Here is a 17,262-nt window from a genome sequence, read left to right as displayed (position 1 = left end):
AATAGATGCATGAAGCACCAAACATTTGACCCAAGAAATGACATTAGTGACTAAATTGGCGCAATGCCTTCTACTGGGCAAAAACATGGCCCACACCCATGGAAACCTGCAAGTTGAGCATTTCGAGGTAGTTTAAAAGTGAAATCTGAAAACCCATGACTCAATTTACAGTTAACCACTAATGTGGTTTAAGGCCCGAGTATATTTGTTGTTTATTCATGCAGCTTTCAAGTTTATGACCCACTGTTTCCTTCGGTCAAGTGTGATTTTGGGCACATGTTTGTTGCCACACTGAAGATTTAATGGATATACATGCTTTTAAAGAATCCTAAATAATGGTACCTTCTCTGGGAAACCTTTAATTCCATTGTTTTTCAATTTGATGTACCATTGGAGAAGAGTAAAAACCATATGGATATCTGGCTTGGTCCTCCCACAAAAGGGGCATTCGATCGGGGACTGCCGTATCCCATACTTTCTGCACCACCACAAGCAGCACTAGAAATGTTTCATCCTTGTTGGGCTTAGTTTGTGAGTTGTAGCTTGGGACACTAGGCATAGCAAGCTCTGCGCTCATTTCTGGGCATGCCCAAGCCAGTTAGAAGGATTTCACTGAACTGAAACGTGATGGATGTAAAAGCTTTGAATTGATCATAACTTATGGCAATTGCTCTGTGGAGCTTTCCATTTCATCTTAAAGTAAGTTCCAAAACAGAAATGAATCTGTAGGGGGTGGTATAAAACCGTTTTTAAGAAGATGGCTGCTCACTAAAGACCTCCAGCCCCTGGGTGGAATCAGGTTATATCCTGCCCCCAAGCAGATCAGCAGAGTAGCGCAGTAGCCATTGTTCATGTGACAGAGCCCCGAGCGCTTCACTGGAGCTTACGAGTTGTGGTGGCGGGGGTTCCAGAGAGGACTGACGAACGGTGGCTGAGTGGGCTGTGAAGAGGCATCCGTTAAGGTGCTGGCACCCCCAGCAGGGCCGACGTCGGAGGCTGGGCACTCTGGTCGAGTGACACGATCCCCCTCCCTCGAAAAGTTCCCTGCCACCTCTACCCCTTATACAGGACTATGGCTACAAGTGGAGGCGCTACCTTGGCTAAAGTCTGTTTTGAGGGCACAGATATGACTCTGACCTTGTGTTGAGGCTGAGGCTCCAGTGATCACCAGCATTGACAGTGCCTTGCGGAGCACAGGGACACACGTATTGGAAGCAATGAGAATTTGGGGTGCAGGTGGTGAGGCCTGGCCTCTCCCTTTCCCTCTCCCGCTCTCTCTCGTGAACATAGGGGTTGGGGACGCTGAGGAAGCAATATAAGCCCTGCAAGAGGATGTGATAAACCTTCAGGGGGAACTGGCCAGTCCATAAGGAGCATGGGCGAACTATCAATCCAAAACTTGGAGAACAGGCATTCAGAAGGGGACGATCACCTATGGCAACCAGAAGCTCCTAATCGATCAGGACCTGGCAGCTCTCGCTTTGCAAAAGAAGCAGGTGTTCAGCCCCATTGTAGGTAAATTGCAACAAGCGCTGCTCTTCTCCAGGGGGGGGGAAGACAGCGGAGATGTACAATGCCGGCAGAGGCCCTTAAAATCCTGGAAATGTTGGTGGGGCCAGGTCAAGAGGAAGGCGATGGCAGAAACCTTCAGACTCCTTGTTGGGCACTGGAAGCAGGGAGCGCGGCGAACTGGGTCTCAAATGATGTGATCAGTTGAGCTGCAGCAGTGCGGCATCAGTCTGCGGGACACCATGTCTTTTAATAGGTGACATAAATGAGGCAGGGGATATGGAGCGGGTTCTGCCCGGATGCTTGCAGGGCATTGTTTCTCCAAGGAGTTGGGGTGGTAGGGCCTCCTTCGCAAGAGTTGGGACAGGCAATGTCGAAACTGCAACGTCTATTGTTACTACATGTTTGGTTTGTTATATGCTTTTTCTGGTTAAGTGCATTCTTGAAGGGCAGTTTAAGGTCAAGACCATGATCTTTTCTCTAGTCGGGAATACTATGGTTTGTGGCTGGGAGGGAGGCGGGTGAACTCTTGGAGCAGGGTGCTATGTTATGGAAAGCGGTAAAGCTGGCATCTAACCTCCTCGTGGGATGATGCTGATGTATATTAGATATAATGTAAGGGGTTAAAACTCCCCCATGAAGAAGGTCCAGCTCATGCAGAAACTGAAATGCGATTTCATCGACGTGGCATTTATGCAAGAGACCCATTTGCTTGGTATGCAGTGATAAAATCGCAGCAAAAATGTTGCCTGAACAAAAAATCGCGGCAAAAAGGCTGTGGTTTGACCCGTTAAAGGTGTACCCCATTACACCATTTAAGGGGGGAGGGGGTTGCAGGGATGTCCCCTGCTCCCCTTAAATGGTATAATGGGTCTGGGGGTTGCAGGGGTGTCCCCCGCATCCCTTACATGGATTGCGATGGCAAAACCACGGCCTTTTTGACACAATATTTTGTGTTCACAGCCATTTTTGCCGCGATTTTAACACATGGAACCATTTGCTTAGAACAGATACCCTGAGACTTTGCACGACACACTTCCCTCATCAGTACTTCGCCACTTACCAACAGAAAAAAAGGGGAGTGGGAATCCTAATTAGTAGTAAAGTCCAATTCCTGGTTGGTCACACAAAGATTGATAAAGAAGGGAGATATCTATTTGTTTCAGGTCTCTTGGGAGGAACTCTGGTTACCCTAGCATTGCCATATGGCCGAATTCGAGCCAGAATGTGTTCCTTTGTATGGTCCTGAGGGAGCTCTTGTCCTTTGCCTCTGGCCAATCATATCTGCGGACAATTCTAATCTTCCTCATGTATCCCAACAGCTAAACGGATAGATGCATGGAGACACTCACACCCAACGACTAGGGATTAGAGTTTCCCTATGCATTCTCACTGACTGTACTCCAGAATAGACTGTCTGGGTTTGCATTGAATTAGTCCCTTTGCTGGAGGGGTGGAGATTGGAAATATCTGTTTCTTCGACCATGCCCCTGTAATTAGCTCACTCCAAATGTAGCAACAGGAAACAAGACCCATATATTGGAAGCTCAATTTGTCCTTGTTAAATGATCCCATTATACGTAAGGAGGTAGAATCGGGATTGGGGAATATTTTGAAAACAACACAAGTGGGCCGGAGACAAAAAGATGGGACGCGTTTAAGGACTACATGAGAGGGGTTTTGATATCCAAAGCATCTGCAGTCAACAGATTGAGGAGAGAGCAAGCTGCATAGTTAGCGAAAAACCTAAAGAAGGAAGAATTGTATAGAGTCAGGGTCCTGCAGTGTTTTCGTGTAGTTAAAAATACTAGGAGAGAGATAAATGTAATGGAGGCCTCTAGGGCTGAATTCTGCACTGCTTAAACTGAATAAAATATATTTTGAAAGTGGCTATAATGATGGGAAAATAATAGCCTGGAAACTTTAATGAAATAGCAGGGCGCAACAAATAGTAGAGATACTGAGGGAGGATGGTAAAATGTCACACTTAGTGAACAAATTTCAAAAAGGATTTGAGTGATACTATAGGACGTTAGATTTGTCTAACCATCCAGACCCAACAAAAATAAAAGGGTTTTTTAAGGAGTGCCCCATACCTCAGCTAATGGTAGTGCCTCAATGGAGAGATCAGAAAGGAGGAGTTCCTTAAGACTGACTCTACTCTGAAAATGGGGCAATGCGCGGGGCAGGATGCGTGCTCGGTGGCCTTTTAAAGGCACTATGCAAGTAATCCAGTGACCCCACTCTCCAACCTATTTAATGGGATGTTTACCCAGAGATTATCCTCCCAATCCACGGGGGAAGCCAAAATATTAGTGAACCTCATGGAGGAGGAACCCTTTGCCCTGCATCTCCTATCGTCTCATTGCTGTGCTCAATACAGACATAAGGTTCTATGGAAAAAAATACTCACAAGTAGGCTACAAATGTTGCTCCCAACTCTGATGGAGCAAAGTTAAGCAGGCACGACGAGAAGTGGGTGAAAAGTGTTGTTTGCTGTGGTTCACTGCTGGTGAGCAATAGAGCAGATTACAACGCGCTCTTTACAAGTAAGTTTTGTGGGTGTCACATACTTCTTTGGACATAAAGGTGTTGTTATCTTGCTTGAAATATCTTGCTGCCTAACAGGCCCCGATAAGCGCCTTGAGTTTTGAGATTGGTGTTTGATTATGCTGGCCTGTCTGAAAAGATACCAGCCACGTAGTGGGGCAGGTCCAGCAAGCAAACGACATTCAACTGTTTCCAAGCAAACCAGTAAAACATAAACAACTTGAGGTGAGGACTGTGGGCTTAATTGGCAGCACTTGTGAAAGCACAACTGTTACAAGCGCGATTCAGTGGAAAATCAGCTTGTTCTTAAAGCCACTAACTAATTGTGATATGGATGCTAGACTCTAGGCAAGTGTGGTAATAAAGACACTAACACATGAAAATATAACACTGACAAATGTATCTGGCCTTCCACCTATAGTTAACAATTCTTTGCTTAATGTATGCTTAAATGGCAAATGAAGTACAACAATGTAACCAAGGCAATGAAGTTGTAATAATACAACCAGGCACCCCTCCTAGCAGGTCTACTAATTTATCCAAATCGCTGGATTTGGAGCATATAGCGGCTGACCTATATGATTTACCTCATAGTAGACACAATGAAACATGACTATCCACTGACACTTCAGATGAGGCGGTGCAAAGAGATCCCGAGCAGCTAATAATATTAAAAGCACTTTACACAATCTGCACCAAATTGGCAAGAGAACAGCATATACTAAAAGAAAACTGGTTGATATAGTTTTATATAACTCTCCTCATACAGAAATCAAAGAAAACCCAGAATGCTTGTTAGCAGACCCGAGATGATCATCCTCTGTAAGCAGCATTAAGTGTACTCCTATATTGGATGAGAGAGAACCGAATTAATGGGTGCCGGCAGAGGCTACCACAAGGAAAGGCCAAACCCAGGTGGAGCAGCCCATTATAAGCACAGTATGACTAATTTAAAAATGCAAGGAACTAAATATACGAAAAAGAGGCTGGAAAAAAGGAAAACAGAATGAGAAACTCAGTAACTACAGCACAGTCTATGGCTATGACAACATCAGAAGATATCATTTGTAATGAGACTGAAAATAGATTTGATCTAATTCCAAGGCGCCAACCAAGAGTCTCTTGGAAAGACAAAAGTGCACAAATGTCGCTAGAACCTTTAGATAATTGGGTCATGAATCAAGACAGAAAAGCCTTGCCTGAGGAAAAACAAAGGCTCCCTGAAATAAATGCGATTTGGGACAGCGTTGTTTCTACCTTTTTTGGATAACGATGGTAATTTTGATCCTTTGCCACGCTGACTTTTGCATATAAAGAAAACACTATGATTAAAGATCCAGCAAAGTCTAGCATGGTTGATTTGTTAAAACAAATTAAAATCAACAAAAACCACATGGGAAAGCTACAAATGGTGGCTATATACGCTACTTGCAATAGCCCATTTCTTAATCGCTCTAATGCGTTGGAACTTATCCATCATCTTCCCCAACTTAGAGCAATTACTACTAGCGATATTGCGCTAGTGGAAATACCTGAAGCTATAACAGGAGCAAATTGGGCTTGGATCCATATCACGTCTCCCATTATATTGGAATTGATCATGCTCTATGCGCCATGCTTCCTGGAACTGGGATACGAGTTTGTTAAATATGAGGAACCTACTGAACTTGGTAAGAAACTGCAGAAGGTTTATAAGAAGAGAAATTAGCTCAAACTAACTGACAGACATTGAGATGATTGCTAGAAAAGTAGCGGGAGCAATCGGCCTCAGTGCACCCAATGCTAATGAAAATTGTAATCAATGGGTAGATGACCACGATAAGTTCGATTGACTCCCCTGCCATCCCACCCTTGAAATATTTGCCTACTCTCATGGAACAGTAGGTGCTTCAATTCATTTACGACTAAGGAGGAGGGCCTTAAACAATTGCTAAAAGCAAATATGTCTGCCTTACAGGAGACATGGCTCATGCGGGAAATAACTATTGATGGATACCATACAATTTATAGATCTGACAGATGAAATGCGACAGGCAGACCTTTTGAAGGTCTCATTATAAGGGCTAGAAACAATTTGGATGCCCTGGATGCAGATTGCAGAACGTCTTCAAGGAGGATGAGCATTCCAGATGCCTCTACTGCCTTCACAAAGACAAAACGCACGTGGAGAAGGACTGCGTTTTGCAAGAACATGTCGGAACGGACTATGAAGGATCGGCGTATCCGTCTCACCAACTGGCTGGAAGGGAAGAGCCCAGCGATAGGTGAGAAGAAGAAGTCCGAGCGGTCTTCTAAGACCTCTAAGGGCGCTCCGGCGACGGGGGCCCAACAAAAGGCAAAGAACCGCGAGTCCGCAGGCACCGGGAGCGCCGATCGGTCGGGCTCCTTGGCTGCCAGGCAGGGCGCGCTTTCACCAACGACATCAACCACGAGCCAACGCTCTGGCTCGGGGAAGAGGAAATCGGAGAACCCGGGTAAGCTTCGGGAGAAGCCCCGGTCGATCCCGACAGCGACAGCCGAGGGAGAGCGAGGTGGGGACCCTCCCCCCAAGGTGAAGGCCTTGATTCACCCGGCTAGGGCCTCTATCGAGGGAGTCGTGGCGACCCTGCGAAGCCTGTGGAGGCGACCTCGGGGCCTAGAGTTTCCCTGCCACGGTGGAGGGAATCCTCTTTTCAACCCATCGATAAGACCCCAGTGGAAAAAAGAGGGGGCGGGGCCTGGTGGCCCTCACAGAGACACAGATACAGCCTCTGAGGAGCTGGTTGGAGTCGCGAAGATCCTGAACAAGAAGTTCGAGAAGGTCCGGTCCCATGGGAAGGATCCCGACGAGGCGGACAAAGAAAGCGACAGTGGTGCCGACGAGAAACCCGTGGAGGTGGAGGATTCCACTCCCCAGCCGTCGCGCCCATCGCAGCCGATACCTGGGCCACAGGAGAACCCAGGAGCAGTCTTGATGGCGATCCAGGCATTGTGTACGGAGATAAGGACAAGATTGCCCTTACCACCAACGGACGATCCAGCGGAGCCTGGACCATCGGGAAGCCCTCCAAGCAAGCGGAGGAGAATTCATCCCCCCACCGGCCCTTCCAGCCTTCACAGCCTTCATCTCCTTCTCCTGATCCGATGGATGACACGGGAACGGAGACGGCCACGTAGGGAACGGATGACGACCATGGTGACGACGGGATGGGCCTTCCATCACCACCTCCTCGGGCCTCCCTGCCCGATGAAATTGGCTCCTTCCACGCCATGATCGCCAGGGCGTCCGAGCTCTTTCAGCTCTGCCCTGAGGAACTGAAGAATGGCATGAGACCAAGAGGAAGACAGTCCTCTCGGTTCCTTTACTTGACGACATCTGGGATGAGGGGCTGTCGCTCCTGAAGAACCCTTCCACGACTACTGCCAAGAGAGACCAGTACGAGAAGAAGTACCGGGTCCCAGATTCCGCCCCCATGTGCCTTAGGGCACAGCCCACCCCGGATTCAGTCGTCTTCGCGGCGGCCAAGAAGAAAGCGGCAGGTGTGACGGCTTCAACTTCGACCTTCCTGCCGGACGGTGAGGGGAAGAAACTGGACGCCATGGGACGGCGGGTCATCTCGTCGGCGGCGACGACGACAATTAAAGCGCCCAGCGCCCTCGCGATTGTGGCCCACTACGACAGGGAGCTCTGTTTAAAAATCGCTCCCCTGCTGGACTTCCTCCCGGACGACAAGAGGGCTGAGGCCCTGGAGGTCCTATAGGAAGGCGAGGTGGCGTCGGACCACGCCATAACGGTGGCCATGGACATTCCTGACACCGGTTTTCGCCAGATGGGCAACAGTGTTTGTCTTCGCCAGCGTGGTTGGCTCAAGGCAACCGATTTACGCCAAGACGTGCAGGCCAGTGTTCTGGATATGCCTTTCGACGGGAACAACCTGTTTGGCAAAACAGTGGACGAGTCACTGCAGGTCATCAAGGCCGACACGGAGACGGCTCGGGCCTTGGGGGTTTTGCAACGACGACGGCCGCCCTTTCGGAACCCCAGAGGCAAGCAAGGTGCCTCCAAAGGATTCGGCGGCCGCTCCTCGACATACCGCCAGGTGGCCCGCTCCTCGTCGCAGGAAGCCTACAGAGGACGCGGCAAGTCAGGAAGTCGGCATCACCAAGGAGGCCAAGGCGGCAAGGCCAAGCAGGACTGAACGGGCCATAGCGTCGGGCCCCCACCTGAGCACCCTGGTGGGAGGCCGGCTGGCAAAGTTCGTCAGCATGTGGGAGTCCATCTCCACCGACCAATGGGTGCTGGATGCCCTGCCCCGCGGGCACACTCTCTAGTTTCTAAGGAAGTGCCCCCGCATTCCACCCGTGGCCAGGAAGGAACACCACGTCCCTCAACTGCTGCTGGAAGTAAGGGCGATGCTGAAGAAAGGAGCCATCAAGCTCGTCCCAAAGATGCTCCGGAGTGTACTCACGATACTTCCTCGTAAGAAAGAAGACCGGCGGCTGGTGACCCATCCTGGACCTTTGTTGTTTAAAGTACATCAAGTCCCAGAAGTTCCGGAGGGTCACCCTCCAGCCCGTGCTGGAACAGCTGGAGGAAGGTGACTTCCTATCGTCGCTGGACTTAGAGGATGCCTACTTTCACATCCCCATTCTAAAAGGACATCAAAAGTTCCTGAGATTCGTAGTCCAAGGGCGACACTACCAGTTCAAAGCCCTTCCCTTCAGATTGAAGTCGGCGCCCAGCACCAGTGGCGGGGCGGCTGCGCCTGCAGGGGATCCACGTCTACCCCTACCTGGACGATTGGCTCATCCGAGCAAAGACAAGAGAACTCGCCGTCGTGCACACAGCGAAGACCGTCCAACTGCTTACAGATCTGGGATTCTCAATCAACTTCACGAAATACCACTTGGTGCCGTCGCAAGTCGCCCTGTTCCTGGGAGCCAGGCTCGACACAGTGCCGCGATTGGCTTCTCCATCGGAGGAAAGGACGAAGGCCATCCTGGGCAAGGTACAATGGCTGTCGATCATGGGCGTGGCCACGGTGAGGTCCGTCAAGTCCCTGCTCGGCATGATGTCCTCGTGCATCTACCTCGTGCGCCTGTGCAGGTTGCAGATGCGTCCACTGCAAGAGTTCTTCGATGCCCGTTGGATGCAGGCGGCGGGCAGCTTCGAAGACAGGATCTCGCTCAATGAGACCTTCCGCCAAGCGATCCGGTGGTGGGGCACCCGCGCGCATCTGGCGGCGGGTATGGACTTCCAGACCCTGGCACATCAGGAGACAGTGACGACGGACGCCTCCCTGGGGGATGGGGAGCGCACACCGGAGATCTCCACGCAAGAGGCCTTTGGCTCCTGGAGGAGAGGTCACTACACATCAATGTCCTGGAGCTCCGAGCCGTATTCTGAGCCCTCAGGTCGTTCCTCTCGTCCCTCAAGGGCAAGGTGGTAAGGATCTTCACCGACGACACCACCACGATGTTCTACATCCGGAAGCAGGGAGGCACCAGATCCCCAGCCCTATGCAAGGAAGCCCAGGATCTGTGGCACTGGGCCGTCGCCAAAGGGATGTTTCTGGTACCCTTCCATCTGGCAGGAATAAAGAACACCATTGCTGACTCGCTCAGCAGGGAGCTGTGCTCGTGCCACGAGTGGGAACTGCGTCAGGATCAAGTGGATTTACTTTTTTACAAAGATGGGGCAATCCCCAGATCGACCTATTCGCGATGGCGATGAACACCAAATGCCGGAAGTTAGCCAGCAGGGGAGCATGGGCGATGCCTTCTCATTCCCCTGGGACAGCCTGTTCCTGTATGCACTCCCACCGTTGTCGTTGCTGCTGCGACTCATCAATCAACTCATACGGTCCCGGTGCAGGATGATCCTCGTCGCACCAGCATGGCCGAGGCAGATCTGGTTCCCGGACTTTCTGGACATGTCAGCGTCCCCCCCCAGTCAAACTGCCGACGGACTCGGACCCTCTCGCCAGAGAAGGAGGCGCCATCCTTCACCACGACCCGGGGTCGCTGAACTTGCAGGCCTGGCTCCTGCAGCACTAGAGTTTGCGGCGTACTATATCCTGGTGGACTGCAAGGAGGTGCTTGCAAAGGCCAGGGCGTCCTCGACTCTCAAGTGCTATGGACACAAATGGAAGAGGTGCTCTGTCTGGTGCTGTGCACAGAAGATTAACCCTCTGCGGATTACGGTGCTGGCGTACCTACTGTCGCTGGCCAAGGCGGGGCTAGCTCATGCCTCCATCAAGATCCACCTAGCAGCGATTTCCCGCTACACCAGAACTCCGTGGCGATCATCTCTGTGGTCCCATCGTCTGGTGAAGGAGTTCATGAAAGGACTGTTCCGGTCATTCCCGCCGGTGAAGGCTCCGGCCCCAGGGTGGGAGCTCAACGTGGTGCTGAGCAGGCTCATGGGGCCTCCATTTGAGTCTCTGCATTTGGCACCGTTGAAGTTCCTATCGTGGAAGACAGCGTTTCTTGTGGCCATCACCTCCTCACGACGAGTGGGAGAGATCCAGGCCCTTTCCTGTAAACCTCCATACCTGACATTCCACGAGACGAGGGTAGTCCTGAGGACGCACCCCTCCTTCATGCCCAAGGTGCTGTCGGACTTCCATCTCAACGAGCCCTTGGTGTTATCCGTTTTCTTCCCGTCGCCTTCGTCGCCAGCCGAGAAGACTTTGCATTCACTGGATGTGGCTAGAGCGCTGAAGTTCTACGTGGACCGCACGAAGACCCTTCGGAAGACATCACAGCTATTTGTGAACTTTGGACCTGTGAACCAAGGGAAGGCCCTCTCGAAGGCTTCCATTTCCAGATGGCTCTCCGGCTGCATCATGCACTGTCACCGGTTGGCAAACCGACCGTTGCCCGGCCGTCCGAGAGCCCGTTTAACCAGAGCGATCGCTGCTGCCATGGCGTTCTTGTCTGGTGTGCCCCTGCTGGACATCTGCAGGGATGCTACGTGGAGGTCGACGCACACCTTCACGAGATGCTACTGCATCGACCGGGATTCCAGGGAGGTGTCCAGAGTCGGCCAGGCAGTGCTGCGTAACCTGTTCGCCTGAAGGTGGGCCTGGTGAGGAGGTAAGAGATGCTTAATGTTGAGTTGTTAAAATGCTTAATGTTTAGCCTTGCTACTTCCCGTGGTTGTGCATGTGGATACTGCTATGTATTCTTGTATTCATGAGCATGTGAATCCATTCCAGACCCCATGCTGGAGAAGGAAAAAGTTACTTACCTGTAACTGTTGTTCTCCAGCATGGGTCTGGCATGGATTCACATGCGAACCCTCCCTCCTACCCCTCTGAGGCTCTTCTCTTGGTCCTACTGCCACTTTACGTACTACCAAATCTGAAGATGGCTGCCAGAGGAGGGGCTTAGGTAGAGGGCAGTCATTGGCTGGGGGCAGTATGACCCTGAGACCAGTGATTGGTTATTAGTACAAAGACAGTTCAGAAACGAAACTGAAACAGATTTTTTTCTTTACCGAGGATTCCCAGCCTGACGACGGGGAATATTCATGAGCATGAGTATGTGAATCAATGCCAGACCCATGCTGGAGAACAGTTACAGGTAAGTAACTTGTTCCTTCTAAAGCCTCCGGTCCTGATGGTATACCTAATATAGTTTTAAAAGCTGAACCTAATTTATGGGCTGTCGTTTTACATACTCTTTGCTAAAATATTGACTACTGGTGTAGAACCTCAAAGGTGGAAGAAATCCATTATTGTGCCCATCTTTAAGAGAGGTGATAGGTTACACCCCTCCAATTATCTGCTATTAGCCATGGTGGACGCCAGTTCTAAATTTTAGCACAAGTTAGTATGGAATACATAAATCAGTGGATTAAAACCCACTGAATATTTAGAAATCAGCAAGCAGGCTTTAGAAAGGGTTTTGGAACACTAACTTGTGGGCATTGTCTTATTTGATAAAAGAAGTCAAAATCCAAAAAAGACTGAGCTTTGTATGTTTGCTTTATAGACTGCAAGGTTGCTTTTGATACAATAATTATAACCCATTTGGAGCAAAAATTGAAAAATTGGGGCCTTAATCCCTCTCTTCTCCACTTTGTGAAAGAATTGTACACAAATAGATTTGTTAGAGCACATATAAATCAAGATGGCATTCCTACTACCCATTGATTAAAACAGGGCTGTCCTTTGCCCCCCCTTCTCTATAATCTATATGTTGCTGATTTACATGAGTTTAATGAAATGCCAGAATTGTCCTCCCTGTATAGGCCTCCAAAAAGTGCCCTGGCTTTCTAATGTGGACGATACTATTAGACCAAACGCCCTTAGGACTTCAACATACTCTTATGGCTCTTCAGAATTATTCCCTTGAGAATGGATTGGAAATCGACTATAAGAAAACCAAAATTATGATATTCCATAGAAGTAAACAGAGAATAAAATCATATAATTGGTTATGAAATCATTTACAGAGTGAATAAGTATATATATTTGGGCATTCCCTTTTTTGAGATTGATAAAGGAGAAACGTTTGGAAAAACATTGCTACTAAGACACTCAGGAAATGTAATGCCATGAGAAATTATGTGAAATACAAAGGAAGATGTTTGGTTCAAGGTCTATTTAAAGTTTACAATGCGTGTATTGTAGCAGGCATTCTGTATGGCCTAGAGATATTTACTTACAGCAGACTTTCTGGTTGGATGTACTAGAAGGAAAATTGTGGAGATGAAGTTTAGGATTGCCAAATTCAGGTATAACTGCAGTAAGCACTTTAAAGAAAGTGAATAGTGCTGTTATAATTGAAAATTCGGGCAGATGAAAATAATAAAGACAGAGTTTTGCAATTTTAAAAATCTGCTGCATGAGTACTGTCCCAAGATAGCTTTAACATTTTGGCTAAAGGAGGTTTTTACTTTTTTAGATGAGATTGGGTGTGAACTTTTAATAAAGTTACATTATCCATTAAAGAAAAAGCTTGTGTTTGAGACAGAGAAAAACAATTTTAGTCGATTATCTACTAGAACTTTATACAATAGAAGTATTTCAGATATTTCCTATAAAATAACCGTTTAGATACTTACAAATGGTTAGAGATGAAAAAAACAGATGGTTTATGTTGCAATTACGCATCCACATTTCCTCCAGCGGTGATGTCACAGATTCATCTGAATCAGGCAGTGACGTTTCCACCCTTCTTCTGAAAGCCTTCGGCCCAGGGTTTGCGTGTCACACACCCTCTAGAAGCCGGAGGGGCGCTTCGTTATTACATAGACAAGACCCCACCTTTACAAGAAGCAGATCAATTATCTGTTCCTTTTGAACAATCTACTAAAGGACATGCTTTGACAATCTAAATTCAACAGCTATAGCTAAAAGCTCAAAAATAAACAACAAATGTACATAAAGTGCTGTAGTGACTCCTGTCTGGCAAGATGTAGAATGACTAGTGAGGTAGGTAAGGTCTGTAAACAAATTTCAGATCGCATGGAGCGATTTTTCAAATTGTAATGCCCAACAATTTATACATATGCCATTGTGATATTACAGTGTATACATTTGTGTGTTAATTGTGATGAACACTGATTGGTTTGTTAATATTTATTGATTAAAATTTGCTTTATTTACACATCAGATTTTCATTTATGAGCAATTGTTTTTCCATATCATTGATATACACTATTTCTCATCTTTGGATTTTCTAGCTCTGCGGAGACCCACCAATTCCTGATCTCATACGTTTTATGATCATTTAATGTTGTCACAACCATTCATAGCATTTGCCAGGCAGCAACGTGCACTGCGTTCCTTTACCAAGCACTACTTTTTAGATTGGCACAAGACCAACATATTTATTGTAACAAGCTGTGCTGTAGCATCTGTTTAGATAAGGCAAGATATTTTTATTTCAGGTGCCTCTCCCATCTGCCTTTTAGTTTAATGTGATGTACTGCTTTGAGCATAAGAATCTATAAAAGATCCAGTGCTGGTGAAGAAATAACTGATTTACCGCCAACGTGATCGCCATCATTGGTAGCCTTAATGGATTCCCTTGTGAAGATGACCAGAAGGTAACTTCATCACAGGAGGTTCTAAGCAGAGATGAGATAGGGAACAGGAAAAGTCCTATGAATCCAGGCATACCAGACTTACTTCTTGAGCGGGTCTCAGACTTCAGCACCTCAGTTGGAGGGTGGTTGAGCCACCTTCTCCATCAGTGGATACAAATAACACCGGACATGTAGATGCAATAAATTTTGAAACTGGGTCACACCCTGAAATGTATTAAAACGCTTCTTCCAGGACCACTTGTTGTACGGCTGATCGGATTCAATACTTGTGGCAAAGCTAGTTTAGTCCCTCCTGCACAAAGGGGCCATAGAGTGCATACGACGCCATCAAAGAGGAAGTGAGTTCTAGTTCCACTACTTTCTAATTAAAAGATAAACCTGCCGTGGTGCCCAATCATCGAGCTCGGCAGCCCGAATAAGTCCTTAAAAAACATTCATGTTCTCTACATTCCAAAGGGTGCTTAAGGATGTGCACATTTGTGGTCACAATAGATTTGGAAGAGGCATACTACCATGTCCCATTCATGTCGGCCAGCACACATTTTCTATGATTTATGGCCAGTGGTCGACAATACCAGCTCCCGATTCTATCCCAAGGCATTCGGTTGGAAGAGGCGGCTCATGTAGCGTGTATGGTGCGATGGCAGTAGTGGTGGAACTATGCGTTGTGCACTGCGGGGGATGGGGGGACATTCAATCCTGGGACAGACATCAGCTGGAGCACAGGCTGGGCTTTGTGGCTGTCACTGATGTGAGTCCCGAGGGAGAGGAGCACGTGAGTGGAGAGTACTCACTGTTGTCAATCAAGGATAAACTTACTTACCGCTAACATGATCTCAGTCATTGGTATCTTTAATGGATTCACATATGACGCATCCTCTTACCCTTTAAGGCAGCGTGGACAAATGTAACATACACACTTACAGGAATTCCTATGCCAATCTGAATACGGTTTCCCATTGAGGAGCCTAGGCCTGCCCACATGATTGGTCAGGTAGATGACCCCAGATGAAGTGGATCTTCCAATCAAATTTGTTTCTGTTTGCATTGCTTGTATATAAATGTACAGAGGATTCGCACCCTAACAGGGAGATTTTCAGCCCATCTGAATCTATAAAGGGTACTAAGGCTGGAGAACAGCAATTACAGATAAGTACTTACTGCATGTGGTTTTTTCAGAAAATCTGCATGCACTATTTTTTTGCATGGCAAAGATGGTGAAAAGGTAGGCATCAGAATGCCCAACTTTTCACCCCCTTTGATTGCCCCAGTATAAAAATAATGTTTTCCTTCATTGAAGGGAAGCACTCAATGTTGCTAAAATATGAGGAATACTGCATGTGATATTTCCGCCAGGTGGGTGGTAAAAACAGGCGCTATTTGAACTCCTAATGAGGGTCTGTGTAATACAGTTGGTATCTGGCTAGCTTGGTACATTGATTTTTGACTAACCTAAATCTAGTTTGGAACCTCAGCAATACATCTTCATTCCAAATATTTTGGTAATTCGAGAGAGGGAAATGGTTGAAAGAACCTTTAGTGTGTGCTATCATTGCTTTTCTTGTATTAACTGATTCGCCATGTTTGATCTTGCGGTTGTTATTCTTTTGTAGCCCTATTTGCAACGATTAAGGAAAGCCCTTTTTTGGGAAATAATGGATATTAAAACACACAATATTGTTTTGAGAGGACATGCTTGAAAGTACTATTTTCACTATACCAAACAAGTGGCATCTTACACAGGTAGAAAACACATTCTTTAACATTTTATAAATCAATTTTCTTTCCCCCCTACAGGAGTGATGTTTTATTCTGGAGAGCCACAGGAAGTGGAAATCAGAGGTTGTTCCATTTGGTGTGTCGAGTTGCTTTGCGATTACTTAATTAAGCTTTTGAAGAAAAATGGAGAAAAGACGAGCCAAGAGATTAACCCAGTTCTTCTTGATCATTACTTGTGGGACTATGCCAGAGACCACCGTGAAGAAATGAAATTCATTCCCTTTCACCATGTGCGCTGCATATATTATTGACAAGTTACGGCCATGCATAGGTTGTACGCAGATGTAGCCGCCAGTGCCCAGACTGCTTTCTCAATGGGACTGAATGAATGATGAATTGCCTTTATCCACTGTCGACACTGGCAACATTACTGTACATGAGAAATGGGTTTCTTGATTGTGGACAATCTGTAATTCTGGATTAATAACTGGGTGAAACAATACTTAACTTAAATGCAAACATGATTGACTAAAAAAAGTTTACAATCAAAATGATTATGCATACATGTTGACTTGAAAGGAAAATCTGGGGATAAAATGTTAGATTTTCTACAAATAGTTTATTGCTTTTCAGTTGCAGTCCATTCCCACTAATTCCTGAACATATGTGTTTCAAACACCATACAGGATGTAGTTATGTTTTATAGAAAGTAAGTAATGCTAGTGAAATGTAAATTATTTTGCTTTAACAGAATTGATGCAGTGGATGGTACAAAATTATACTCTGTCTCTAGGATACACCACTACAGATAAGCTTGAGCAAAGGCATACATACGTTTTGGTGTTGACGGTGTATTCCATTTTACATTTCTAGACATTAATCTGTGTAGGCCCCTTAAATAACAGACTCCACTCAAAGAACATGCAGGCTGAAGGGGTGGGCCATGATGTGGCCACCATTACGGAAGATGTGAGTCTGTGCTGGCTGATTAAATTCTTCTAACCTTTTACATCACCATCTGAGGCACAAAGCTTGCAGCTTACACAGACTGCTACTGATGCATATAAAATGCTTTTATGTCTGAACTTTCTGGCATGACATAATCATTCACTCCCCAATTACCCAGAGCTGGATAATATGTGCAATAGAATTGTGAAACCCCTAAAAATCTGTTTAATCTAGGGACAAAAACAGTAGGACCATCACAGTCTGAAACGCAATGCAGACATCTATGATATATAAGCCCATATCTAGTTGGGCATGGACTGCTTGATAACTACAATTTCTCATAAGATGAGAATATTTTGCTGTACCAATACCAGCTTACCAACATACCCTTGCAAAGTGGACATCATATTCATGTAAAAATGCTAGTTTTAACCGATGTATGAAAGATCCAAAGGCGTGAAGGCCATATGGCAATTTCGGAGAGCTAAACAGTAAGA

At 46.8% G+C, this 17,262-nt stretch overlaps 1 protein-coding gene across 1 annotated transcript in view; it reads left to right on the top strand.

Moving 5' to 3' along the window:
• QNG1 (Q-nucleotide N-glycosylase 1) overlaps positions 1 to 16,902 on the top strand; it is a 401,288-nt gene extending 384,386 nt beyond the window's left edge. The window contains exon 5 of the mRNA XM_069625865.1: positions 15,896 to 16,902. Coding sequence (XP_069481966.1) covers positions 15,896 to 16,128 — 233 coding nt within the window. The 3' untranslated portion in view covers positions 16,129 to 16,902. The remainder of the gene's footprint in view (positions 1 to 15,895) is intronic.
• The last annotated feature ends 360 nt before the right edge of the window (positions 16,903 to 17,262 follow it).

Source organism: Ambystoma mexicanum, chromosome 6p (genome assembly GCF_040938575.1).
Source record: "Ambystoma mexicanum isolate Mex_15411 chromosome 6p, UKY_AmexF1_1, whole genome shotgun sequence".
Taxonomy (NCBI): domain Eukaryota; kingdom Metazoa; phylum Chordata; class Amphibia; order Caudata; family Ambystomatidae; genus Ambystoma; species Ambystoma mexicanum.
This window is presented reverse-complemented; position numbering and strand designations above follow the sequence as displayed.